Source organism: Aspergillus viridinutans (assembly GCF_018404265.1).
Source record: "Aspergillus viridinutans IFM 47045 DNA, scaffold_6, whole genome shotgun sequence".
Lineage (NCBI taxonomy): Eukaryota > Fungi > Ascomycota > Eurotiomycetes > Eurotiales > Aspergillaceae > Aspergillus > Aspergillus viridinutans.
In genome coordinates this window covers 141810-166401 of record NW_025091222.1, presented here as the reverse complement: position 1 = coordinate 166401, position 24592 = coordinate 141810, and the positions used below count along the sequence as shown (strand labels likewise).

The 24592-nt window shown below is 51.2% G+C and overlaps 15 protein-coding genes across 15 annotated transcripts; 5 read left to right on the top strand and 10 right to left on the bottom strand.

The window, feature by feature from the left end:
• Positions 1-26: 26 nt before the first annotated feature.
• On the top strand, positions 27-1113 carry Aspvir_007922 (uncharacterized protein; the record flags this gene model as incomplete). The annotated part of the gene is made up of 3 exons (XM_043271098.1): positions 27-574; positions 638-999; positions 1043-1113. The coding sequence occupies 3 exons, from the start codon at positions 27-29 to the stop codon at positions 1111-1113; spliced, it is 981 nt and encodes a 326-aa protein (XP_043127033.1).
• Positions 1114-1688: 575 nt separating this feature from the next.
• On the bottom strand, positions 1689-2408 carry Aspvir_007921 (ankyrin repeat domain-containing protein; the record flags this gene model as incomplete). The annotated part of the gene is made up of 1 exon (XM_043271097.1): positions 1689-2408. The coding sequence occupies one exon, from the start codon at positions 2406-2408 to the stop codon at positions 1689-1691; it is 720 nt and encodes a 239-aa protein (XP_043127032.1).
• Positions 2409-3557: 1149 nt separating this feature from the next.
• Positions 3558-4335, bottom strand: Aspvir_007920 (pectate lyase; the record flags this gene model as incomplete). The annotated part of the gene is made up of 2 exons (XM_043271096.1): positions 3558-3961; positions 4014-4335. The coding sequence occupies 2 exons, from the start codon at positions 4333-4335 to the stop codon at positions 3558-3560; spliced, it is 726 nt and encodes a 241-aa protein (XP_043127031.1).
• A 1230-nt stretch (positions 4336-5565) lies between these two features.
• Positions 5566-7054, bottom strand: Aspvir_007919 (putative exo-polygalacturonase; the record flags this gene model as incomplete). The annotated part of the gene is made up of 5 exons (XM_043271095.1): positions 5566-5921; positions 5996-6307; positions 6358-6440; positions 6485-6741; positions 6788-7054. 5 exons carry the CDS (start codon positions 7052-7054, stop codon positions 5566-5568), a joined length of 1275 nt encoding a protein of 424 aa, XP_043127030.1.
• A 399-nt stretch (positions 7055-7453) lies between these two features.
• Positions 7454-8771, bottom strand: Aspvir_007918 (NADH:flavin oxidoreductase/NADH oxidase; the record flags this gene model as incomplete). The annotated part of the gene is made up of 2 exons (XM_043271094.1): positions 7454-8551; positions 8601-8771. The coding sequence occupies 2 exons, from the start codon at positions 8769-8771 to the stop codon at positions 7454-7456; spliced, it is 1269 nt and encodes a 422-aa protein (XP_043127029.1).
• Positions 8772-9546: 775 nt separating this feature from the next.
• Positions 9547-10641, bottom strand: Aspvir_007917 (sialidase family protein; the record flags this gene model as incomplete). Its single annotated transcript, XM_043271093.1, has 1 exon — positions 9547-10641. One exon carries the CDS (start codon positions 10639-10641, stop codon positions 9547-9549), a length of 1095 nt encoding a protein of 364 aa, XP_043127028.1.
• Positions 10642-11389: 748 nt separating this feature from the next.
• On the top strand, positions 11390-12697 carry Aspvir_007916 (F-box protein; the record flags this gene model as incomplete). The annotated part of the gene is made up of 1 exon (XM_043271092.1): positions 11390-12697. One exon carries the CDS (start codon positions 11390-11392, stop codon positions 12695-12697), a length of 1308 nt encoding a protein of 435 aa, XP_043127027.1.
• A 487-nt stretch (positions 12698-13184) lies between these two features.
• Aspvir_007915 (uncharacterized protein) lies at positions 13185-13564 on the top strand (the record flags this gene model as incomplete). The annotated part of the gene is made up of 2 exons (XM_043271091.1): positions 13185-13259; positions 13304-13564. The coding sequence occupies 2 exons, from the start codon at positions 13185-13187 to the stop codon at positions 13562-13564; spliced, it is 336 nt and encodes a 111-aa protein (XP_043127026.1).
• A 652-nt stretch (positions 13565-14216) lies between these two features.
• Positions 14217-15280, bottom strand: Aspvir_007914 (putative cell wall organization protein/glutathione transferase (Gto3); the record flags this gene model as incomplete). Its single annotated transcript, XM_043271090.1, has 3 exons — positions 14217-14341; positions 14394-15137; positions 15184-15280. The coding sequence occupies 3 exons, from the start codon at positions 15278-15280 to the stop codon at positions 14217-14219; spliced, it is 966 nt and encodes a 321-aa protein (XP_043127025.1).
• A 516-nt stretch (positions 15281-15796) lies between these two features.
• On the bottom strand, positions 15797-16416 carry Aspvir_007913 (uncharacterized protein; the record flags this gene model as incomplete). The annotated part of the gene is made up of 2 exons (XM_043271089.1): positions 15797-16349; positions 16403-16416. 2 exons carry the CDS (start codon positions 16414-16416, stop codon positions 15797-15799), a joined length of 567 nt encoding a protein of 188 aa, XP_043127024.1.
• Positions 16417-17553: 1137 nt separating this feature from the next.
• Aspvir_007912 (2-deoxyribose-5-phosphate aldolase) lies at positions 17554-18297 on the top strand (the record flags this gene model as incomplete). The annotated part of the gene is made up of 2 exons (XM_043271088.1): positions 17554-17681; positions 17742-18297. 2 exons carry the CDS (start codon positions 17554-17556, stop codon positions 18295-18297), a joined length of 684 nt encoding a protein of 227 aa, XP_043127023.1.
• A 213-nt stretch (positions 18298-18510) lies between these two features.
• On the bottom strand, positions 18511-19299 carry Aspvir_007911 (uncharacterized protein; the record flags this gene model as incomplete). The annotated part of the gene is made up of 2 exons (XM_043271087.1): positions 18511-18659; positions 18711-19299. The coding sequence occupies 2 exons, from the start codon at positions 19297-19299 to the stop codon at positions 18511-18513; spliced, it is 738 nt and encodes a 245-aa protein (XP_043127022.1).
• Positions 19300-19530: 231 nt separating this feature from the next.
• Aspvir_007910 (transcription factor domain-containing protein) lies at positions 19531-20655 on the bottom strand (the record flags this gene model as incomplete). Its single annotated transcript, XM_043271086.1, has 1 exon — positions 19531-20655. The coding sequence occupies one exon, from the start codon at positions 20653-20655 to the stop codon at positions 19531-19533; it is 1125 nt and encodes a 374-aa protein (XP_043127021.1).
• A 1020-nt stretch (positions 20656-21675) lies between these two features.
• Positions 21676-23035, bottom strand: Aspvir_007909 (acyl-CoA dehydrogenase family protein; the record flags this gene model as incomplete). Its single annotated transcript, XM_043271085.1, has 2 exons — positions 21676-22685; positions 22735-23035. 2 exons carry the CDS (start codon positions 23033-23035, stop codon positions 21676-21678), a joined length of 1311 nt encoding a protein of 436 aa, XP_043127020.1.
• Positions 23036-23270: 235 nt separating this feature from the next.
• On the top strand, positions 23271-24539 carry Aspvir_007908 (CaiB/BaiF CoA transferase family protein; the record flags this gene model as incomplete). The annotated part of the gene is made up of 3 exons (XM_043271084.1): positions 23271-23335; positions 23361-23889; positions 23931-24539. 3 exons carry the CDS (start codon positions 23271-23273, stop codon positions 24537-24539), a joined length of 1203 nt encoding a protein of 400 aa, XP_043127019.1.
• Between the last annotated feature and the right edge of the window lie 53 nt (positions 24540-24592).

Here is a 24592-nt window from a genome sequence, read left to right as displayed (position 1 = left end):
TTCGGCTAAGGAAGCCCTGCCTCAAGATGACTGACGGAAATGTGTTCGTGTGGATGATGAGAACAGCCAAGAACACGGCTAAGACCACGATAGTATACGTGTTGGTTCTTCCCATGTTCGTCGGCGCTGCATGGACGGCCTGGGGTGTTATGAAAATCCTCAAACTCATTAAACGATACAACCCAAAGAGTATCCTAGATAGGAGACGCAGGCGCGCAAACTGGGAGCTGGAACCATTCACACGTCCTCGCGCCCTCACGAATCCCCTGAAGGGGATCGTTACGCAGCGCAACTTCAGCCAACTACAGTCGAACTTGTTCAAACTGCCTCTCGACATTCGTCAGCGAATCTACCGCGAGTCCGTTGAGCACACGCGGACAATCCACGTTTGGCGAACCAATAGGCGGCTTTGCAGTATCTACTGTGTCGCTGCGAATCCAGGTCGGATGGATGGCAATGTTGTCCACTGGCGTTGCTCTCCACCTCTTGATCAGAACGGCCTAGTAGTAGCGCCTTTTCCTCGGAAATGGCTTTCGTATCGATTCCAGGGACTGTTATGCTCATGCCGCAGGATGTAAGTGCAATCTACCGTTCACGTGGTTATGATCGAGTGAGTGGAGTGAATGACGTCCGACAGATACTCAGAAGCACTTGATACTCTCTATGGCAGTAACGTTCTTTACTTCGACGACCCGTATAACCTTCACAAACTATCCGAATCTGTTCCCCCACAAAGGTTAGCCTCTATTCGGCTTGTGCATATAGAGGTGCTCGCTTTCCACAATGGTCAGGGCCTTTCCCAGGTTCTGGCGAACTGGAAAAAGGCCTGCATTGTTTTGGTGTGGATGACGGGTCTGCAAAGGCTGCATGTGGCATTGGGCGCCGATCATCCGGAGACCGATACTCCCAGTCCCCGTGTGGGGCCTTTTCTAGAGATATTAAGAAAGGTCAAGGCCCCTGAGTTTCTGGTGGAGATTCCGTCTAATGCAACTCTGGATGGTATGACAGTTGAAGATGGATTTCCTTTTGTTCTGGTGCGCAGAGAGTGGCCGAATGGAGAATGGACGCAAGGAGGTCATCACGATGATCCTCGGATTCGACAGACAGGTTTAAGGATACTTCCCCCATATATGTAGCCTGCTAGTTGATTCCAAGCCCAGAGAGAACATCCTTCAATAACGGAACCTGTAAAGGTATGAGAAATAGAGGGCTATGTCCTGCTACTGGATACTATATGGTCAATTCACACGTAGTTCTCTCAAAGGGACTACCACAAAGAATATCTAGGGACACTCCTTCATGTACTTAGCACTTCGTGATCAATAACACCTGCTAGTGGGATACCATATTTAGATCATATTAAAAGTTCACTGTGGTTGACAACCTACCCTAAAATGAACATTATGAGAGGAAGGGGAAACTACTGCATATAGTGATCTTAACATTTCCCTCTACCTGAACTGACAATGTGCAATTAGAATGTAATAGCTGAGATAAGCTCTGGCGTGCATAAAGTGGCTAGGATTTGTTATAAACATAACTATTTGTTCACTAACATTGCACTTATCTGGAATAACTTATGAATCACCCATTCACGCTGGCTTATGCTTGGTTAATGAATTCTAGGTATCTTTTTTGACAATAATAAATGCTTAGTGCTGCTCTCAAAATTATCCTAATATCTGTCTTTATGGTCGTAACAACCGAGCGGGTTCGGCAAGGCCAGTCGGTAATTTCTCTCCCCGTACCCATTCTAGAGCTGTACAACAGCCAGGTCCAAGAGACGGATTAACTCCGCACTCCAAAAGCTCTCGAGCGATGTCCAATCTACCCAACCTCGCAGCAAGCCGTAATGGGGTATCTCCTCGGGCGTTTTGGACGGTCGAGTCGGCACCATGCTTCAGCAGGTATTTCAACAGATCAGGCCCCCCATAATCCACTGCAAAGTGCAGGCTCGTCCACCCTTCATCCTCAGTTTGATTGACATCAGCTCCACCTTCGACCAGGAGTCGCACGGTGTTTGTGCCATTGCGTATAGCGAGCATGAGCGGAGTCCACCAATGCTCATTTGAGTCGTTGATGTCAGCCCCGGCTTTGAGAAGCGCAGCGCATATGCCTGTATTGCCCATCGCTGCCGCTGTATGCAACGGTGAATCACCGTTTGAGGAATACCTAAGGCTAGGGGACGCTCCTCGATCTAACAATAATTGGACGATTTCGAGGCTTTCCCTGTGCACAGCCTCGTGCAGTGCTGTCTTCATCGACGATTTCGCCCGGTAATTGACCTCTGCCCCGTTATCCAGAAGTAACTTAACGACAGACAGGCCGCGGTGCTTTGCCGCTAACTGCAGGCCCCTCGATAAATCCTCGGTCTCAAGCACGGCTCGGCCCTTTGTGAGCCATAGCATAGCAAGATCGTCTGATCCATGTTGAATACAATGCCCAAACCCTGAAAGAAAACCATATCCTCCTGCCTTGCTGCGCTCGCATGATATCAGATGACGAAGTCGTCAAACTCCATTCACACGCTTTAAATCAGAGTGGCGATTAGCAAGAGAGGTATTCCAAGCTGCCTTTACTTGTATCAAGGTTTCCTAGACTCAAGATAGCATGACTCTCAACATTAATTTTGCACACGATAGAAAACCACGCATCTACCGTCGCAATACACTGTCCAGCACTATCAGAAATCACACCCTCAACTCTGGCACACGAGTCCCTAGTAGCAACATAAGTCACTACAGTGACGAGCCTTGTCCCCGTGATTGACGGACATAGATGCTTCACATCAACCCGGTTCAGCAGTTGTGCGCTCGCGATCTCCACGAGCTGGATTGCACGTGAAGTAGACAAGACTTCAGGGAAGACTCCACCACTGAGTTTGCCATTTTCATACTGGTCGTCTATGTCCAGCTGGTGAAGGCTTGACGTGAGCTGCGGGGAGACCCGGTGCAGGTCACCTCGGCCATCTTGACTTGGAGGTCGGCGAGATCTCCAGGGAAGGGCATAGCGATAGATGGAACCTCTTGAAGAGAAAGCCTAGGATGAACCGTGTGTTGAAACTGGAGTTTTCCATCAGCTTTTTAGGACGTAGGCCTCCCTGAAAGGGAGGAGCTGATTAGTCAGTTTCGTGCTAAGAAAAGCTTGCGTACCATCACGTGTTTTCGCATGTTGGTGTTTTTCTGGCGCCTCCTTTCCCTCGTTTCAGGCATCCGCCTGCAAATCGCGCGTCACCAGTTTTTCTCCAGAGTCCGGGGCATGCTGGGGTATTGGGAAATTTACGTGACTATGGGGCCTTCTGGTTCCTGGGAACGTGGTGGTACCTTGACTATCTGAAAACTGCGGGCGTTGATTAGTGCTGGCATCGAGCAACAGGTGGTGTTCCTCATAAATTGTTCTTGTAACTTTCCAACTCTATCCAACTTTTTCCAGATTCCTCTAGAAGGCAGCTTCCAGTACGGATAGAATATTATTGAATCAAGCTTTACTATACACAAGGGAGCGGCACCAAGCCACTTAAGGCTAGAAACAAGCGACATCACGAAAACAACTATCATTTAGCAAGAGGAAAGAGGCTCAGAGTACTGGCAAGCATCACTAGGACCCTCGCTGGTCTCCTCAGGCTCATCACCGGAATCGTTACCCTTATACTCCACACAGATCTTCTTGACGTCGGTGGCACAGGTGCTGCTGTCGATGGAAGCAGTGTCGCCGAGGTTGCTGTTGATACCGACGAGGGTCTTGCCGGAGTTCGCGACGACGTTCCTGATCGTCACGGTGCGAGCATGCTGCTCGTCGCAGTTGCCGCAAGAACGGTAGAGCTTGCCGAAGTCGTAGACGGTGAAGCCGTCGATGTTCACCTGGCCGCCGGAGTTGTGCTGGATGACCTTGTCTTCGGCACCTTGCGCACCGCCGCCGATGATGTTGTAGGGGCCGCTGCCGCCCTTGAGGGAGAGGGCGTCTGCGTCGTGTTAGCGTGGGTTATGGTGAATTGCAAATGGCTTAAGACTTACCCTCGCAGACGGCCTCCCACCAGACGTTCTCGATGGTGCAGGCTCCGAGGCAGTAGACGCCCTCGATCTGATCGGAGCCAATGATGGCGTTCTTCAGTGTTCCGCCCTCCTGGATGAGGAAGACGGTGTCGTCCTGGCCGCCCTCACTCTGGCCGGTGCATGAGACGCCACGGCCGTAGGTCTTGTAGCCACCGTCGTAGGTCTTGCCGGCGGCGACCTCGTAAGGCTCGTCAAAGGTCACGCTGCCTTGGGAGTCGGGGATGGGGAACTGGGCTAGGGCACTGGTGGCCAGCAGGGATAAGAGAAGGCTCTTTTGATACATGATGGTGTGCAAAGAACGGATAAGCAGAGTATTAGTTCGCAGAACTGAGAGAAGAAAATCAATGCTACCAGAGCAGATGGGATGAGACTTGGTTGATAGTGGGCAGTTGCAGTCCGCTGGTCACGCGCTGCTTTATATCTCTTCATTACGTCTCTGGCCTCTAGCTTCATGAGACCTCCAAGTTCACTGTTGGATGTCTGGCTCGTCCTTGGCAAGTCTCACTCGGAGTGTGGCCATGCCTGGACTGGCGTTGAGGAATCAACGTGAAACTAAGCTCGTCGGTGACTGTCTATAATAGACAAGAGAATTGCCGATCCATGACTCGGGAGCAGACATTCTTGGTTGAGTCCACTCAATTATGACAGAGTTCCTCCGTATTCGCGCACCGGTATTATCATCTTCCGTCGTTGATCGGCACGCCAAGATATAATGAAGCACCGGCCCATTTCCGCCACGGCTCCATCCCTTCTTGGCAGCTGGATTCAGTTCGATCGACATGCTGAGTGAGCTCTGACTGTGCTCGGAGAACAGAATCGATGTGATTGATGGAGTATCTCATGCTATCATACAGAGCAGCCGTCCATCACACCTGTTCGATCTCCTCTCACTTGAAGAATCCCCTCTGTAAGTGCCTGTTCCCATGATCCAGATACCGCATGACAATGCCGAGAGATTTATATGGAGTCCTCTGTCAGACGAAGAATTTAGCGTCAGAATTGTGGCGCAGTGCAATGACCTGACAGACCAAGACCGGCGTATGGATAGGAGCAGAATCAGGCCCAATCCGACTGGACCGAAATGATATGTCTCCACTGACGTGTCAGTTTCAGCTTTAATTGCAGTACAATCCGGATTAATTGACTCATGCTCAATTAATATAGTTGTACGAGATATGCAAACCGGATAAGCGAGTCACAGTATGGCACTCGATCAAAGGATGGTATAGAATGCAAGGAGTCCCGTGGTCCGTGGATAACTGATTGGAGGACAATATTAACCGCGTCGAGTCGATCAATATCTCCCTCATAATGCAGTGCTTTGTCACACAATGCGCGACAAGTTGATGGAGCAGTGACTACGCAATAGCTCCGCTGAGCCAAGATGTCAGGAGACTATTCATCCAGTGGCTTAACAGCCCTTCTTCAAAAGCCCTAGTCATACTCAGAGTGATACACTGACTGACCAAGCTTCCTTGGCCGTCAACTTGACGCTATCTACCACGCACAATTGCTAACACCCTCCTGTGGCAATGGGCTTCTCACATGCCTTCCCTGTGCAGTTAAACCCCCGAGTGCCCTCGACATTACCACACAGATACTCATCCGCCATCGTCCCATTCGGCAGCTGCAAGTTCACGTTCTGAATCTGTATATCCGTGCACGGCTTGACGGCACTACACTGGAAGCTGGCTACCACGTCCGTCTTGGACGACCCTGTGATATCTTCAATGCGCAGATCCCGGATCTGAAACTTGGACGACGTGCAGTTGCTCGCCGCCCCTGAAAATGTCGTGCACTGGGAGATGGTAAAGGGGGCCCCGCGCAGATTGTAGGCGTGGAGGTTCGAGGCGGATATATCTGAGGCATCTATTGCAACGGTATTCGTCAGAAGGGCAGACCCAAACATCCAAGAAAGGGGGAAAGGGAAAAGGTTATAGTACAGCCAAGGCCGCCGCCTCCACCGTTGGGCGGGTAATTGACCTGCTCGCCCGTCCAGGTCTTGAAGTAGAGGCTGTGCAGCGTGCCGTAATAGGTGATGTTCTCGGCTCGGACGCGCTCGATGGTCTCGAAGACGTCCTTGTACTGGCCGATACTGCCTATGGCGATGCCAAGGCCCCGATAGAAGACCGAGTTGGTGATGAGAATGTCAGTGGAATTGGCCTTAGCGCTGATGCTGTCGTCGCCGTTGTCGACCGTCCAGTTGTTGAAGGTGATGTGCGAACTGTAGATGGTGTCGGCTCCGTCGGTATTGTCTTACCAGTTAGCATTGAGGTCACGCATGGTTACTTCATGTGTTACTTACGAGCCGAGTTGCCGTTGGTGGTCGTGCTGTTCACATAGACCGAGTCGAAGAGGATATGTTGCGAGTGAATCACAGACAACGTCCTGGTCTCTTAGCTATTGACCCCCTGCAGAGGATGGCTTCTTACCACATCTGACTTTGCAGGAACCTTAAGCCCTGAAAGACCGAGTTCGATGCCCGCGCGACGGTGAGGGCGTGCGGCCTGCGAGGATAATTCGACACACTCTTGACATAGTCATACCATACCTGTCCATTGCCGTTCAATGTGCCGTATCCGTGGCCGTTGAACCGGATGTTCTTGCCTCCTATCACCCATGCGGTGGACTGGTTCTGATAGCCCACGTCCAGGGAGTGAGAGAGCCAGTACGAGATGTTGGTTCCCCACTGCGTCTGTCAGTCGGCTACAAGAATAAAGGCAAGGATTGCATACCAAAAGTGTGCCATAAAGGTCAATGTCACAATTGTGCAGTTCGCTTGTGTTCATCACACTGTTGACATGGTATGTGGTATTCTGGAAGACAATCCTCCCGCCCGTTCCACATTTATGGAAGGCTTCGAGGATAGCAGGCGTATCATCAATCGATTCGGAACCTCCTGCCTTGACGGTACATGTTTGGCGACGAGACTGTCCGGTAGTGACATCTGCAATGACCGCTAACGGCAGAAGGACCCAGGGAAGGATATTTGCCAGATGCATGGTGGTTGACTACAGTGTGTTTGACATGGACGATGGCATACACGGCATGTCCCTTATTTGATATAATACCTACGTATCGCTCATTATTACCCCGAGACCGAATCATGATTGCTGCTCAGGGTCCTATTCACCGAGAATTTGCGGATTGATCGACATCCTGCGCGGGGTCACGCCATCCCCCGCTTTTTATATTGATCTGATACGAACGACGGAGAAATTCGACCAGATTCCTGGTCTTGACGCCTTGACCGATTGGAATAGAGCGAACGGCGGAAAAACTGTAAGGCTCAGACCGTGGATACCTTCTTTTCAGATACAGGAAACTAGGAATGAGCATGCAAGGATCAAATCGATAATCCATGAGGTATCATCTCTATCTATCTATATCTATACCAGTATTTATACATCGAAAATGGATTGCTTGTATACCGAAGGATCAATGTAGGGAGTTCCTCCACGCTTGGTGAAGCCCCAGCGGATCTGATTAGCCATGGAGATCTCCACGCCGAGATGCTGAGCAAACGTCCAGGCCAGACCGGGGTCCTTCTGGAACCCACGACCAACAAGCGCAACATCGATATCCTGCTCCTCGAGAATCTGGTTCGCCTGCTTGCCGTTGGTGATGGCGCCCACGGCGGCAACCAGCAACTTGTCACCGACGGCCTTCTTCACGGCTACGGCAAAGGGTACCTGGAAGGCAGGGCCGGAGTTGATCTTCTGCTGGGCGAGAACACCACCGGTGCTGATATCGATCAGATCGACGGCGCCCTGCTTGACCAGCTCCTGCGCAAACCGCACTGTATCATCCGACCCCCAGGTCTGCTCCGGCAGGGTCTCCTCGCACCAGTCCGATGCCGAAATGCGCAGGAAAACGGGGACGTTGGGGCCCACGGCGTCACGGGTCAAATGCGCAATCTCAAGAGACAGCCGAATGCGGTTCTCGAATGACCCGCCGTACTGATCCGTGCGGTTGTTGGCGGCAGGCGACAGGAACGACGAAAGCAGGTATCCATGCGCATTGTGAATCTCGACAAAGTCCGCACCGGCGGCGATGGCGCGCTTGGCGGCCGCCACCCAGTCCTTCTTGAACTGCTCGATCTCCTCCAAGGTCATGGCCTTGGGCTTGGCGAAGGGCTCCGCAAAGGGGATATCGCTCGGCCCCTTGACACGATCCGGCCATCCGCCGACCTTCTCTGTCGCAATGGCAGAGAACGAGATCCAGGGAGCAACGGTGGTGGCTTTGCGGCCGGCGTGGGCGAGCTGCACGCCGATCTTCTGGCCTTGGCTGTGCACAAAGTCGATGACCCGGCGCATGGCGGCGATCTGCGAGTCCTTCCACAGACCGACATCCTGAGGGGTGATGCGGCCTTCGGGCTGGACGGAGGTCGCCTCAATCATCATCAGGCCTGGTCCGCGTTGCGCGATCCCACCCAGATGGGCGATGTGGTAGTCGGTCATGTGGCCATCCTGGGCGGAGTATTGGCAAAGAGGTGCCAGCTGAAGGGAATTAGCTTTCATCGATATGAACAAGGGCAAAAGGACTTACACCAAGGCGGTTCTGGAAGGTGACGCCACGGATGGTCAACGGTGTGAAGAGCTTGGGGATCTTCTGGCCATTCGTCTGGGGATTAGCTGCCGTACCAGCAGGAGGGCTCTGGGCCGGAGTGAAGTAGGGGATGCCCTCGGCAGGAGGCACGTCGATATCAGCGACAGTCATTTTGTTGTAGTAACGATTGTGAATGGTATTGATGGTCGGTACGAAACTCTTATGAGCAGGATCTCTATTTATATACATCTCGAAGTAGGGACAGAAATCAATAGAACGTACCAATTCCAAGGATAGCTCCACTTCTTCAGGCTTGATTTACAATCTTGCCGAGTAGTGGAGACTTTCCTCAGGGGAACTGGACTGGAAACTGAATGCCGAATGGCCCAAAGTCGAGGCATATCGCGGCCATCGCTCGGTGACGCGTGGCTGTCCTTGGGTAGACATGTGGCAACAATATCGATTGCCCAGGTACCGGACATATTCTGTGTCAGAATTGCCTACAAAGGCAAAATAAGCATCAACCCAGTACAATCTTTGCCTCTGCCGAAGAAAAATCGAAAATTGGACGTACCACAGTGGAGCATCCAGATTGATGCCTTAATCAGCAGGCGGAGACTCGGAGGAAAATCGGCCCAAGAAAGTCTCCGAGGATGACTAATCGAAGGCTTGCCAGTTGGCCACAGAATTATTGTTTAGAGACATCACAACAGTGATACGCATTCTCCACGAAGAGGGCGATCTCTACGTCCAACGAACGACATAACAAATACTTAGGTTAAATGTAAAGGCGACATAGCCGAATATGACATAGTCTCGCATTGTTCTCTATGTGATTCGATTATCTCGGGAAAAATCGAGTATATATATCCTAAATCTTCCCAAGTCTAAACCAAAAACTTGTATCCAAGTCTATAGTCCAAGATGTATGTGTATATGCGAGAAATTATTGCAATGTAACAGTCTTGCCCTTTGGCCCTCCGCAATCATACACCGCCAGCAGTGTACGATGATCGAGAGCCAAAACACCCGGCCAGTGACTCGTATGGGGGCAAATCACCGTCGGCCGGGTCCAGGAGATACGTCCGTCTTGCGGCGGCCCCGCAAAGACCATCTTGATGCACGCGTTCTTCGTCCACTGCACGTCCTGCTCATCTTCGTCCGTCATGAAAATCACCGCCAATGAGCCGTCTGCAAAGGATGCAATCTGCGGCGCTCCGGCATTGTGGCCTCGTGGCGGCACATACACTTCATGCCGCCATCCCCAGGTGAGGCCGTCATCATACGAGATCAATGCCTCGAGATTGAATGTGCCGTACCGCGTCGTCTCGAAGACCATCACCAGTGCCTCGCGGCCATTGTCGACGGTCGACGCGATTCCAGTCATGCCATCGCGGATCCGATCGTTGATCCCCTCGAGACATTCCGGCTGGGACCACGACGACCCCTGATCGAACGACCGCACCAGCATGGTGCACTGATTATCGTGGGCGTATTCCTGTGAATAGAACAGCTGAACCTCCCCTTGACGGCCGAGCCGCATGAACGGCTCCCAGATCCCATTTGGAGGGGACTTTTCAACGGCCTGTGAAGCGAACTGCCAGCTACGACCGCCGTCTGTAGATCGACAAACGGTTATACGGAAGTGGGTAGGTCCGTTGGGACCGAGATCGTGGTTGCGAAACGCTCCGAGGACGACAGACGGTGCAACTTCAAGGAGGTACAGATTGTCACAGTCGCCCTGGCTGCGAGTCACCTCGCCAAAGTCGTGGAATGTGCGACCGCCGTCGGTACTTTTGGCAACGGTTAGGATGCGGGTTTGGCCGGCGAAGCGGGTGAAGGCGGAGAGGATGGTGCCATCGGACAGTCTGGCGAGACGGGGGTATGTACCGGAGGGCTCAGAGGAGAGAAGGCGTTCATCGTTATTGATCAATCGGTGTCCTGGAAGACGGGCGTCGTTCTGGGGCTGGAATGGCTGTTGACCGCGCTGGTCGTCCAAGCCAAACGTCTTGAGGATTTTCTGGCCAATATGTCCGGGCATACTGTGTAACGTGTCTGAGTGTTACAAAATCTATGCAATTGGTACAATGCAAATGCAACAAGGATACCCTGGAGATGCAGGGGTTCTTAAGTGGTACAAGTGCCAGGGAGGTAAACCTCAGGCAGCCTTAGCCCTTGACGGGATGCCTCAGGCCCATGACGTCAGATGACATGATTGCCCACTAATCATGGGTTGTCATGTGCACGGAATAACAATGTTCCGGCGGGACAAGGCACAAATGTAGCTGCCTGAGGCCCACTATGGACATGGCGTATTTCCACCGCCCTGATTGGAGGAAAGAGGCAAGCTTATTGGGAATGCGGGGTAAGCTGATCATGAGCTGTCAAGCATCGAAGCTGCCTGAGTCCTGACAATAACATAATGGCAGACCCTGGATAGAGAAACCTCCATAGTATCAAGTCAGCCGGGGATCTTGTAACAAACCCCTCTTTCAGCGAGTAGAATTCACAGTTTCGAGCTTCGATGTGAGGACCAATGTGTCATGTGCCCGCATCTGGAACTCGTCGACCAACTTTAAAGCTGGAGGCAAAATTCAGTCTTGTCGTACAAAGGAGGGGAAGCTGCGTGCCTGTGCTCGGGTACGTCTTGTAGCTGATCTCATGACCGGAGCATTATGTCGTTTCCGTTTGCGTACTGGAACATTTACATTTCGTAGAAGCGTAGGATGTTGTCTCTGCCGACACTATAGTGGTCTCTATAGGATCAAGTTGCGAGGAAGGTAGATACAATGTCGCTGCAGACTTTACTTGCCCCCTCGGTACAGAGGATTATTCATATCAGTCCTCCGCGTCATGTCCTTTCCGAGTCTTATAAGACTACTCGCACAGATCACTTTGCTACTCTCCCAAATGAGCTCCTTTTCTTGATATTTTCTCTTCTCGAAGCGGAGCAATCCCCCCATGAGATCAAACTCGCCCAATGGAGTCCTCTAACCAGAGTCTGCCGACGGTGGCGCGATGTCGCAGAAACACTCCTCTACCGGACCCTCCTATTGAAGGATCGCAACCCTCGCATTGTCAAATGGTGGGCAGCCGATAAACAGAAACTCTCAAAACTGCTGTCGACGTTGCAAAAGAGACCCCATCTTCGCTACTATACCCAGACTTTGCATGTCACCGTCGACCATGATACGTACTCCGAGGATATCCTTCAAATCATGGATTTTCTTCCTTGCGTTCGGCAACTAACGATGCAGTTGGACCTTGTTAAAAATCCATACCTCCCTATTTTGCAAAGCGTCGGAAGGATGAAGCTCGAAGAACTCGAGTTTGTCGGATATGGCGCCGCTCCTTCGTTGAACCTGCTGTTTACTATTGTGAGCCAAATGCCGACTTTGAGGAGACTGTCCACCTACCGTTGGGGCTGGTGTCGGGATGGCAGCATATATACGAGTTTAGCACACGACGACAGTGCTTCTATGACAACAGAGGAACTATCGCAGCTTCTTCCACTTAACAAGCAAGGAACATCCGCACTGACCAGCCTGCATCTGCAAGATCCAAAGACATCGATTGAGGTAACGAAATGTTTCCTTCGATTGCCCGCTCGACTCGAGGAGATCAGTCTATTGTCACTCTGCTACGGACCATATGAGAGTCAGTACGATGTCCGTAGCATCCAGCGACTACTTTCGATTCACAAGGACTGTCTGCAAAAGATAACCCTTGGCCCTATTCCGCCACAGGGAGCATACATTCCCGACCTTTCAGACTTTCCTCGTCTTAACGATTTACATTTAACTCTGTATAAGTCTTCGTCCACTGGGCGTGAGACGCCGTATGTCATCTACAAGAAGATTGCAGCACCCAATCTCCGACATCTCGAAATCGACCTTGGCGATGAACGTCAGCCGGAGGACCAGTGGGTGGTTGAGTTTCTTGCTCTTGTGCGACTTGGACGGAAGAAATGGCCTCGACAAACATGTATCCAATGTGTGGATGTCAACTTCTGCCGATGGGGTGACTTGGCCCTGGGACTCGCGCGGAGGAGCAGTATCAGCTGTGAGAGTGTGCGATATTATATCGATGTCCAGTGAGCGCGTCGAATATCCTGCCCGGTGACTTTAATGAACCTGCAGAAATTCCTACACCAATGAGGAACATGAACCTGGCAGATCGGATATTTACCGGATATTGCACACTATCAGCTGCGCCTCAGACCACTAGACCAAGGCTCCTCGCGGAGATGCCAAGTAAGAATACAATTTCGATGCATGTCGCTTAGACATGGACTGGTCTCGAGGCAATCTCCGGATATCGTCAAGTTTCAGACGGATTCTGAGCCGATCTTTGCAAAATATGTCTGTTTGCCGATTCCTGACAACGGCCAACATAAGCGATCTTATTTGGCCTCCATGTCCGCTCCATGTAGATGTCGGATTTTACGCCCGCACAAGATGGCTCATGTACCAGTGTCGATCTCTCTGCCAGTCATGCATAAAAGGCGCAAGAAATCATCCTTCACCAGCTCCATGTTCGGCAAGCTCACAAGAGGAGTGTGAAGAAGGCAATACCATTTGAACAATGAAGACATTCACCTGCGTCGCGGGACATGGATATCTCTATATCCCGAGTAGCTGCACCAGACTAGGAAACGAGGTATGAGACCACTCCCGATATCCCTAACGCAGCTGACACGCCAGGCCGGCGTGGACTCCTGTCCCGAATGCGCCATCCTCGAACCCCTGTCTTCATGGCCAAACCTCGGCTCTGCCCCCGTCAGTCGCAGCGGACCCTGCGGCTACAACGCCCGCGACAGCATTGACTACAACCAGCCCACCAGCAACTGGGGCACCGGACCAGTCGCGTCCTACACCGCGGGCCACGAAACCGAAGTGCACTGGTGCGTCGACCACAACGGCGATCATGGCGGCATGTTCAGCTACCACATCTGCCAGGACTAGAGCATTGTCGACAGACAGGACTGTGTCGAGGAGCAGGCTTGCTGGCGCAATGACTGGTTAACCTGAAATGGCTTCCAGGCAGCGGAGAGGTCCAAGTGTCAGGGGGTCAATAATGCGCAGTTGAACTTATGCTACACCTCTATTGCGGGTGGATATACCGTGACGAAGAAAGTAAAGATCCCAGACTATGTGTCCAACCATACTTTGTTGTCGTTCAAGTCGAATTCGTTCCGGACGGGGCAGATCTATCTCTCCTGTATATTTCCATTTCTTAGTGTATCCAGCTCTGGATAGATATCGACCGTTCATGGCGATTCATTTGTACACAGTTAATTCTTGCACGCCTGTTGAATAGCTTACAGTCGCGGGTTTATACTGGTACTTCTCTGAGTCCCAGGGGTGCCTACCGGAAGTTAGGGTCTCGAAATGGTTTAGGCAGAGGCGCTGGGGTCACTCCAAAGCGTGGTTTTATGACGATAAGCTGCTTGACAGAAGCTGCTCCTACGGGAAAGGGACAAGTATACCCAGGTGTAAGAGAAGGAGGCTCGATAGTGACGAATCTCTCAGGATAAGAAAGGTTCATACAGAGTATTGTTCAAAAGAATGACAAACTCGTCTCGTGTCACCTTTGCGTTACTGGGCAAAGCAGACACTAGCCTACATAAATAGAACCAACTCTCACCAGACCCCAGTTGTGATCCACGCCAGACTCGATATCGGGTATAGGTCCCATGGGGACGATACCTTTTGGATTTATGTCGGCTTGGTTCTTGGGATCTATTCGAGTCAGCTGATGAATAATAATGCAACTCCCTCGGACTGCGCCTACAGCTTTCCTTGATATGCTTGAAATTAGTGGATTCCCTGAAACCTTCCACGTTATAGTATAGATTCTTCAGCCAGTTGTTGATAGTCGGATAATTGTGCCGGATCGTTCCCAGGTTGCACTTGCAGTGCTGGACGTAGATGGGATCGAACCGGATGATGGTCGTATACGCTCTCAGATCGACCTCGCTGATGTGCTTACCCAAGATGAACTGACCACCATTGCAATGGATGAGTTGCTCGAGCCGGTTGAGTGCTCGAAAGACAGCTGGAACCGCCCTGTCGTAGTCTGCCTGAGTGGCCGCACCTCCAGCCTTGTAAACGCCAGCGTTGAGATCTGGTTGCATCCAGGACGTGATCTCGTCAATCTGAGATCGTAGAGTATCGGGGTATAGATGCACTCTCTTGTGGACTACCGGCAGAATGGGGTCGAATGCATTGGGTAGCCAGCGAAGCATCTCGCCAGAGTCGTTGCTCACGATTGTTTCCGTCTCCTTATCCCAGAGCACTGGGACGGAGTACGGTCCTTTGTAGTCCTTATCGGCTCTCAGGTAGATCTCGCGCAGAAACTCGCTGCCGTAGAGATCGTCGACTGTTGCGCCGGGATATTCATCGTTGGTCTTTGGGAACCGTAATCCCTCCCCTTTGATGTTGGGGTATGGTCTGACCACGGACAAGGAGATAATATCGGTCAAGACACAGAAATGACGCACCAGGTTGGCCCGGTGAGCAAACGGGCAGAAGAGTCCTGTCGCCTTATTAGTCGAGCTTCTTGATTGAAATGAGTGACAAACCAATGTAGAGATGGTAGCGTCCTGCGACGGGAGGGAAAGGTCCATCATTAGAGATAACCCCGTGCCAACCATCATTCGTTCCTGCTTTATGGGCCATCTTACTGACTATCGATTAATTGATACTCCACTGGATGTTGTTTGAAGATTCAAAGTCCAAAGCCAAGAACAGATTGTCCAGCGCTGAGGTAACACAACACTGCTGACGTCAGGCGGAGGAGCACAAGTTCCCCGCATGTATTTCATCATTCTGTTTGATGCAGTTGGAGATGCTACTGCTGTCAATCAAAGGCCGAGATAATTCTTAATTGCATCGAAGTAGTGATCAGGCCAGGTATTACTGGTATCATTGCTTACGTAGATCAGATTACCGAATAATTGCTACTGTACCTCCAGCGACTGGGGTGAGTTTCGCAAAGGGTTAGACAACAACGCTGTGGCAAGATGGCTTTGGCATCTTCTCAAGCAGACAAAGATAAGAAAGGAGAGTCGACATGAATACAGCAATTCACGGGTCGGCTTCGAATACAGGACCAATACTTCCTCACCATCAAGAGACCGACTTCCCCGGATCCTTAGTCCTTGATCATTACGAGCCCCCACTGCTGACTGAGAATTAGTCGTCCTCCTCTTTGTCATTTTCATCGCTTTCATCGCTTTCATCGCTTTCATCGCTTTCATCGCTTTCATCGCTTTCATCGTCTGCATCGAATCCCTTGCATTCCTTGCAATCCCCGCATCCGCATTGGCTCTCTGTCAGTGCCCATGGGTTGACCCAATCGTCCTCCTCCTTGGCCTCGATAGTATCGCGAACCTCTTGGATCTCTCGCTCAGACATGTTGCGAAACTCAGCGGTGATTTTCGTCGTGTTTGGGACTTCGTATATTGTCCAGAGATCCAGCAAGACCTCGAAGTCCACTTTCTTTCCCTGGCCCCGAGGCCCCGTGTAGGCACTCAAATAGCATCCCTCAAGACCGCCGTCCAGCACAGATGCCCTGAATCTGTCTAGTTCTGCGAGGGTGTTCCACGGACTGTGCCAGTCATCGGCCATTTTAAGACGATCGTCCATCACCTTGATCCAGTAGCCCCAGTCTTCGTTCCAGCCATATTCGATGGTGTTGTGCTCGTCGGCTCGATCATCCGTGAACCACCATGACTCTTTCTTCCATCTTTGATTATCAGAGACAACTCATAACTTGTAGACGGGTGATGGTAAACTTACTCTTTTGAAGCCATGGTGAACTTGCTCGTTCTGTCAAGGCTGTGGGTGGAGTAGCTGCGGATGAGAGGGAAAAGAAGAAAGGGGGAAGACAAGGCGAATTTATATTCAGGTATAATCTCATGCATTCACACATAGCATGAAGAATTTGCACATAATAGAACATTCCGGGCTCTGGTACAGAGTGAACGCGGGTCTGCCTATAGTGACTGGCCAGTAGAACATCACGGTCACCATGTTAGACTCTCAAGAAGCGGAGACTCACGCAGTACAGTGAAACTGAGGTGAATATGAGGCCAAAGAAAAGAAATCATCTCCTAGCAACTGTCTTAGGAGAGATGGCAGAATCTTTTGAAAGAAAGATACAGACAGGAAATATGTGAAATATGTGTCATCTTTGGACGCTCTTCCTCGAGCTAGGAGATGCGCAGTATTCTCGAATATACAGCTTCATATTTCCAAAAAACACACAGTACAACTCTGTCTGTCAACAGTTGATGCTCCAGTGAATCTTCCCGGAACCGGTTCCAGTTTGGTACTCCATGGGTGCCATAAAGCTGCAAGTCTACATGCTGCAGTAGACATAGTGAAGGTTCACATCGTCCAAGTGGATGAGAGTCACCCTGACACCCTATCGAACGATGCTGTAGCTATCAAGGCTTCAATTCTTGGGAAGAAGATGGTAAATACTCCGTAGAGTGTCAATTTCCTGACTCCTGAGAGCCTGGATTCGAGATCACAAAACCAACGTGATACTGCGGCAGGTGGCTTTCTTCTCAGCTGTCCAACCTGCAGAGATTGTCAAAGAAAATGCGTCTTCTGCCATGTGTCTGTTCTTTGAATGATGAGGACCACGAAGGTGCGTACAAATAGCCGGTGGAATGAATTCCTGTTTATGGTTACTGACCCACTCCCGGATCGGATGTGGCGCTCATTGGCTAAAACACTATGTTGCTCACCAAAAGGAGTAGATGCACCCACCGGAACATGGCCCTCCAACTATATAACGACCTGCCACCAAAAGACGAGGCATCGCATATCAACTCCATCAAGATCAACAGGCCAGTTAGCTCTAAATCATCAGTGATCCCTTTGTCCTGAAATTCAAAATGTCCTCCAACACTATTACCGTTTCTCTTCCTCAACTCGCAAAAATGATCGATCACTCTCTCCTCCATCCGACCCTGACTGACGCCGATATCCTCGCAGGGCTCAAAATTGCCCGAGATCACAAAGTGGCTACTGCCTGCGTTAAATCCTACTCTATTCCTCTCGCCGTGAGGTAATTGGCCGGGACAGATGTCCTCGTCTGCTCTGTTATCGGATTCCCGCATGGGAACAGTACTACCGAGATCAAAGTGGCCGAAGCAATCGCGGCGGTCACAGTAGGGGGTTCCGAGATTGATATGGTTGTCAATGTTGGTAAAGTCCTTGGCGGCGATTGGGAGTATGCGACCGAGGAGATTCGACGGATCAACGACGTTGTCAAGGCCAGAGGCGCTTTGCTCAAGGTCATTTTCGAGAATGATTATTTGAAAGACAACCATATTGCACGGCTTTGTGAGATCTGCACAAGGCTGGATGTTGCGTTTGTCAAGACTTCGACGGGATACGGATTCGTGAAGCAGGCGGACGGGTCGTATAATTACAAAGGCGCGACGGTAAGGCATCTCAGGCTGATGCGCGAGAAGGCTGGTGAGAAGGTGCAGATCAAGGCTGCTGGCGGCGTCAGGACCTTGGACGACTTGCTGCATGTCATGAGCTTGGGGGTCACTCGTATTGGGGCCACAGCTACCGTGGCTATTCTGGAGGAGGCGAGGAAGCGCGGCATCGGAAATGAGCCCGTCGAAGTATCCTTCAAGCCGATGAACGATGCTGGGGAAACGGGTGGATACTAAGAGAGTTTCGGCTTATCATTGTAGCAGGTTGGTCCAGTGTGATAGCTGATATTTGGAGTGCATTTCTTCAGTGCAATGTGATATACATACCGGACCCTTGGATAAATGCACTTGTATTTGATCCCTAAACATCAAATCCAGTGACTTGATGTACCACGAGTAGAGCTTGACAAACCCGAAGGAGCATCAAACTGTCAATACATTAAGGTGCCTTCAATCATGAAATGGTAGGGTATCCGGTCCCCAGATCCACGTTTGTTCCACCATTGAAAATCCTTCATCGTGTAATGTCCGGTCGGGTGACGTATCAGTGACCAATGGGTCAGGATCAACCCAAGAACTGTTAACATATGTTGAAAGCACTAGACCCGTTCAGTTTGCGACAGTACAATTCAGTATCTTGATCAACTCACCTTGGTCGAAATCATAGAGCGCCTCCGACACAGAAGCGTCCTCCACATACTGAAGATGCGAAAAGTTGCCCAAACCGATAGGTTCAGGCATCTCTATCCGGGCCTCTGTTTCTTGAGTGTCGTGGGAATTAGACGCGGTCAATTGTCGGTCCGTCGGTATGACAGCCCCAGCAGCATCGTGAGGCGGCCTCGTACACTGGCTGTTCGAAGATGGCTTCGGAGGAAGAGTACCTATCTGAACGGCACTCGGATCGACATCTACTTCGCTTTGTCGCTCTGGCCGTTGTATGGGCTTTGAGACATCAGGCATCGTGCTTAACTCTTTGTCCAGGACGAGTTTCGTCAGCCGCTGAAGAATATCCAGGCCCTGCGTGGCTAGTAGGGACCGAGTTTTCAATTTCGCTTGAATGTCCATAAGTCGATGCAGCCCAACTTTGGCTTCTTGAGCCTGCGGCGTGAGCGGCTCAATACTACTTAAAATCCCAAGACCAACTCCCGCGGTGAACGTATGGATGCTAACAAAGGCAGCGGCATAGGTTTCAGAGACAAGCTCAAGGATCGGGCTGTTCGCGAGTTCCGACAAGCTCATACCTGCATCATGGCAAGCTCACATCGATTGTAGAAAAGGATCCTCTTGAATTGTGTCAAGACGAGACGTATCATCCAGCTTCCCGTCAGCGTTAGTCACGAGCTTGTACGACAGAAGCGGCCTGTGAGTTAGAATCATGGTGTTTTCAAACGCAAGCTTAAGTGCTAACGCCTGAAGGTGGTAGATATGATTTTCGAACCGAACGCCCGATGCGCCAATGTCTTGATCAAATTATTCCTGGGATGAATAGCTCATGCTGGTAGAAGCAACCGTCTCCCACCGCAGTTTTGGAGGGATTTCGGCTCGCCAGTTCCGAAGATTTGCATCCAGGCTCGCTACCCTCATAACAACAGCGCGTAAGCTCGAGCCAGACACACCAGAAGCCCTGTTATTGTTTACTAGACCAGGCCCAATTCCATAGAGCTCGCTGAGGACCGCTTTGGTAAGAACGGATAATTTCGACATGTAATACTTGTAGGACAAAAGGGTGGTCTCGCATCTCAACGGTTCATCAAAGGACACAGGTGACGGAGCATTCCGTAGCTTTGCGGATGGATTCAGTGGCTCAACATCACAGTCTGCGTCCTTGATGCTATGAGGATAGCCGTAAGACATCGAACAGAACGTCTCTATCTCGTAGATGGCCCACCAGCAACGCTTCCTCGTTTCATTCTGGTTGCGCTCGATAGGAGTTAATGACAAGGTGGCATGGTCTCTGTCGACCTTGCGGTGTAAGTTGAGCGACTGGGCAACCCGAAGGCCGCAGTCGCAGACCGGCCATGCTAGCCGAGGAGCACCGTGGAAGAGATAGTATGTTCCTAATAGGATGCACGTTTGAACCACTTCTAACGATCCAACCGGGATAATGTCCAGCAAACTGGATTTTACGGCTTTCAAAATGTACTGCTTGAGCGTCTCAGGTTGGACATCGTGTCGAGCAAGGAGACCTTGCCGGTAGGGTCCGGCATAGTGCGCTCCAATAGCAATGACCATCAGAAAAGTGCTGAGAAATCCTAGATCGTTGCAATCTTCACTTGTGCGGTCAGTTTGTGTCTTATACAGGTGTGGCCAGTTCTGACGAAAGTCATCCTGTTGAAACATGAGCATAAACCAATGAACTCGGTCGAAATAGGTATCGACGAGTAGCTCAGCAGCTTCGTAAGGCGGCAACAGTGACCTAAGTTCTGTCAGAGCTGGCGGCGATGAGTACACCAGCGGGGGCATCGGACGTAGAGTCCGTCTTCTTGTCCCTGTACCACAAGGTGGACGACCGCCTGGCTCAACGGCTTCCTTATGCCTGATGTCGGAATTTTCTCCGACAATGTCCTGCATGGTGCCTCCAGGAATGGCATCCATTATCGGATCACGAGGAGTAGCGACATTGTGTAATTGAAATGCCTGTGTCTTTTGATTAGAAACCACAGTGGTTTAATATGAACACGGAGTCTCACGCCATTCACTAAAGACCGAGTCGAGCTTGAGTTCCATATCGGACAGTTAGCTTTGTGAAGACGCCCATCCGTAGCAGAACCAGAATCTGTTAATTCACTTGGAGCAGGATTTGTTCCTGTATGGCAAATTTGGGCTTGTTCAGCAGAGTTTTTATTCGCACCAGGACGCGCTCTCCGTGGTCGTTTAGAATGCGGTTCGATGGTAGAGTGCTGGTGATGTCGGTAGACTCTCCACCGGCTGGTCGTGGCTGGGAGACATTCAGCCCCGGCTCTGGAGCACAGTGTGCAAGGACGGTTGACATCACACTAGAGAATATACCTTAGTTTGTTTCTGATGACAGAGCACGCAGAATGACCTTCAATTTCTGGCGGCGACATCTTTGACACGCGGTCGGCACCTTTCTAGGAGTTCTCGCGGAGACGATTGAGACTTTGTTCCTATTTCATCCACTCATTGGAGTAATAGGTGAATCAAACATGGAGATGTCGTATTTCAGTTCTTTCTTGGTTTAATAGAACCGTGCCAGACACTCAGGAGGATGGATGGAGAGAACAAGTCGCCTGTGGGGATAAACTGGTCGACTCGCGTACACGCTTATCCGGTTTGGCGCCTGAGGTGTCCGTCAATCTATCACCCATCACCACCTTTCTAACCCTTCAATTTGCTGAAACTCGACCAACTTTCGATACATGGATGTAGGATGTCAGTGATCTCATACTCTAATATAGTACGTTTGCTAATATATAGCCATGTAAATTAGGAATGCGGTTACAGATGCACCACGAGAACTTCTTGTTCCTTTATGTCATCGAGGAATATATTATGGTCTACGGGGATGCTCGAATGGCATTCAGATCGCCCAAGAAGTTCCAGCCTTGAGAAGTAGGCTTTGTATGGGGGCGAATATACACCCTTTCTCGCAATCTAATAGCTCCTTGGTAATTGCAGCACCTTTTCACTGACATAATTCAAGATCATCTCCCGACTCACCGGGGCAATCCGAGGAACAAAACATTCCCTCAGATACCGCTCAACATCATACTCCATGGCATAACCCATTCCTCCATGGGTGAGAACAGCTCTTTCACACGCCGTGAATGTTGCCTCGGCGGCAAGATACTTAGCGCTGTTACAAGCCACCCCGACCGAATGGAACGGAATCGAGCTATCCGTTCGCGAGGCATCATACAACCGCGCAGCATGGTAAGTCGCTAACTTGGCCGCTTCTAGCTTCATATACGCATCTGCCAGCGGATGCGCGATACCCTGATTCTGTCCGATGGGACGTCCAAATACCACGCGGTCGTTGGCGTATTGCGTCGCGCGCTCGAGCGCCGCATACCCCAGACCTAGCGCCTCACCGGCCAGCAAACACCGTTCTGCGTTCATTCCGTGAAGGATGATCCTGAACCCTTCATTTTCTTCTCCTACCAGCGTGTTTGCGGGGATCTGGTAGTTGTCGAAGAAGACCTCGTTGGCGTCGACGGCGCGACTGCCCATTTTCTTGATCTTGCGCATGTCCAGACCGGGTTTGTCGCGGTCGAGGTCAATGCAGAACATTGACAACCCATGGGTGGATCTCTTCACTTCCTCGATGGGGGTTGTACGCGCGAGCAGGATCATCTTGGACGCGACTTGAGCACAGGTGATCCAGATCTTTTGCCCGGTGATCGAGTAGGAATCACCGGAAGCATTTTTGGTGGCGGTAGTTTTGAGCTTCAACGTCTCTAGGCCCGTATTAGGCTCTGTGACGCCGAAGCATGCCCGCCATGTCCCATTGATGATTTTGGGAATTGTCTCCTCGAGCTGCTCCTTGGTGCCGAACTTCGCCAGCGGTTGTATGGCATACACGTTGGCATGGATGGCCTGAGCACCGGCCATTCCTGCACCGGATTGAGTAATGGTCTGCATCATCATCGTAGCTTCTGAGATTCCTGTGCAAAGTCAGTAGCCTGGTCTCTGGCTTGAACATGATGTACTGACCCAGTCCAGCACCTCCCAATTGCTCCGGCAAAGCAATTCCCAACCATCCATCCTTGGCTAGTGCGGCATGGAACTCTTTGGGATCGCGCTCATTCTGATCACATTCCTGCCAGTATGTGTTGGGAAACTTGGCAGTGATCGCGGAAATCGCGTCGCGGACAGTGAGTTGTTCTTCAGTGAAGCCGGCCAGTTCCATCAGTGGCCGACGCGCCGAGGTTGAGAAACGCGATCGGAAGAGCGACCATTGCAGTCGGACAGCTAATGTCCTATGATGAAGTGCTGGTCTGGCCAGATGCGACATTTTAAATCATTGAACTATAAATCTTCGTTCTTTCGAGGCTGAGAACTGACCATATAAATCATGCGAGAAAATCATGCCGTTTAACCGTCATAGCCGTTAACCGACATGTAACCGCGAACCCCGCACATCCCAGACGTCGATCATTTGGAGTCTGGTGAGCATCTTGATCTCTTATATACAGTAATAAACGGTGCTATTGCCTTAGGAAATGGATAGCGCAAGGAATTGACGCATAATGGCTCTCATTCGACCCTCTGTCCGGGCTCTGCCGCGACGATGCCTGATCATCCACCGCAACTCGTCAACAAACACCTCCGCTATCCAGAACAACACCAAAGGACAAAAAGAAAGGCCCCTTGACAGGCATCACAGTTGTCAGTCTCGAACAAGCCATTTCAGCACCATTCTGCACCCGCCAACTGGCTGATCTCGGCGCTCGCGTCATCAAAATCGAACGCCCCAAGGTGGGCGACTTTGCCCGCAACTATGACACCCGCGTCAACGGCCTCTCTTCGCACTTTGTCTGGACCAACCGGTCAAAGGAGAGCCTGGCGCTCAATGTCAAGAACCCACGCCATCATCGCATACTCATGCGACTGCTCTCCCGCGCAGATATATTAGTCCAGAATCTCGCCCCGGGAGCAAGCGCCCGACTAGGCCTGTCATTCGCAGACTTATCAGAAAAGCACCCCTATCTGATCGTCTGCAACATCTCGGGCTATGGGCCCGATGGGCCTTACCGCGACAAGAAAGCGTACGATCTCCTCATTCAAAGCGAGGCCGGTCTACTCTCCGTCACCGGGACGGGTACCGAGCGGCGAAAGTCGGCATCTCGATTGCGGACATCTGCGCGGGTAGTTACGCTTACTCAAATATCCTTGCTGCTTTGTTCGAGCGTGAAAAGGACCCTGAGCGCCATGGACGCAATATCGACATCTCCATGCTGGAGAGCATGGTCGAGTGGATGGGATTTCCCATGTACTATACCTACGGGGGCCAGCCGGGCCCGATCCCTGCGGGTGCGTCCCATGCGGCGATCTATCCGTATGGGCCATTCGAAACGGGCAAGGGGACGGTCATGCTGGGGATCCAGAATGAGCGGGAGTGGGCTAAGTTTTGCGAGATGGTGCTGGAGAAGCCGGAGATGGCGATGGACGAGCGCTTCTCTAATAATTCCTTGCGGGTGAAGAATCGGGCTGAATTGAGGGAGACAATCTGTAACGTGTTCACATCTTACTCTACCGAGGGGATATTACGGCGCCTGGATGAGGCGGTGATTGCGAATGCCAGCGTGAACGATATGCAAGGCGTATGGAACCATCCGCAATTGAGAGCCAGGCAGCGCTGGACGCAGGTACAGACCTCTGCGGGGACTGTGCCAGCGCTGTTTCCTCCGGGAATGGGGCCAGATGGGTTTGAAGCTCAAATGGGTGCAGTGCCAGAGGTCGGACAGCATAACGAGGCCATATTAGCTGAATTGGGGATGGATATGGACCTAGACTAGAGACTAGATAGCATAACTAGTCTCCATACTAATGCGTAATGTGTCAACTATAC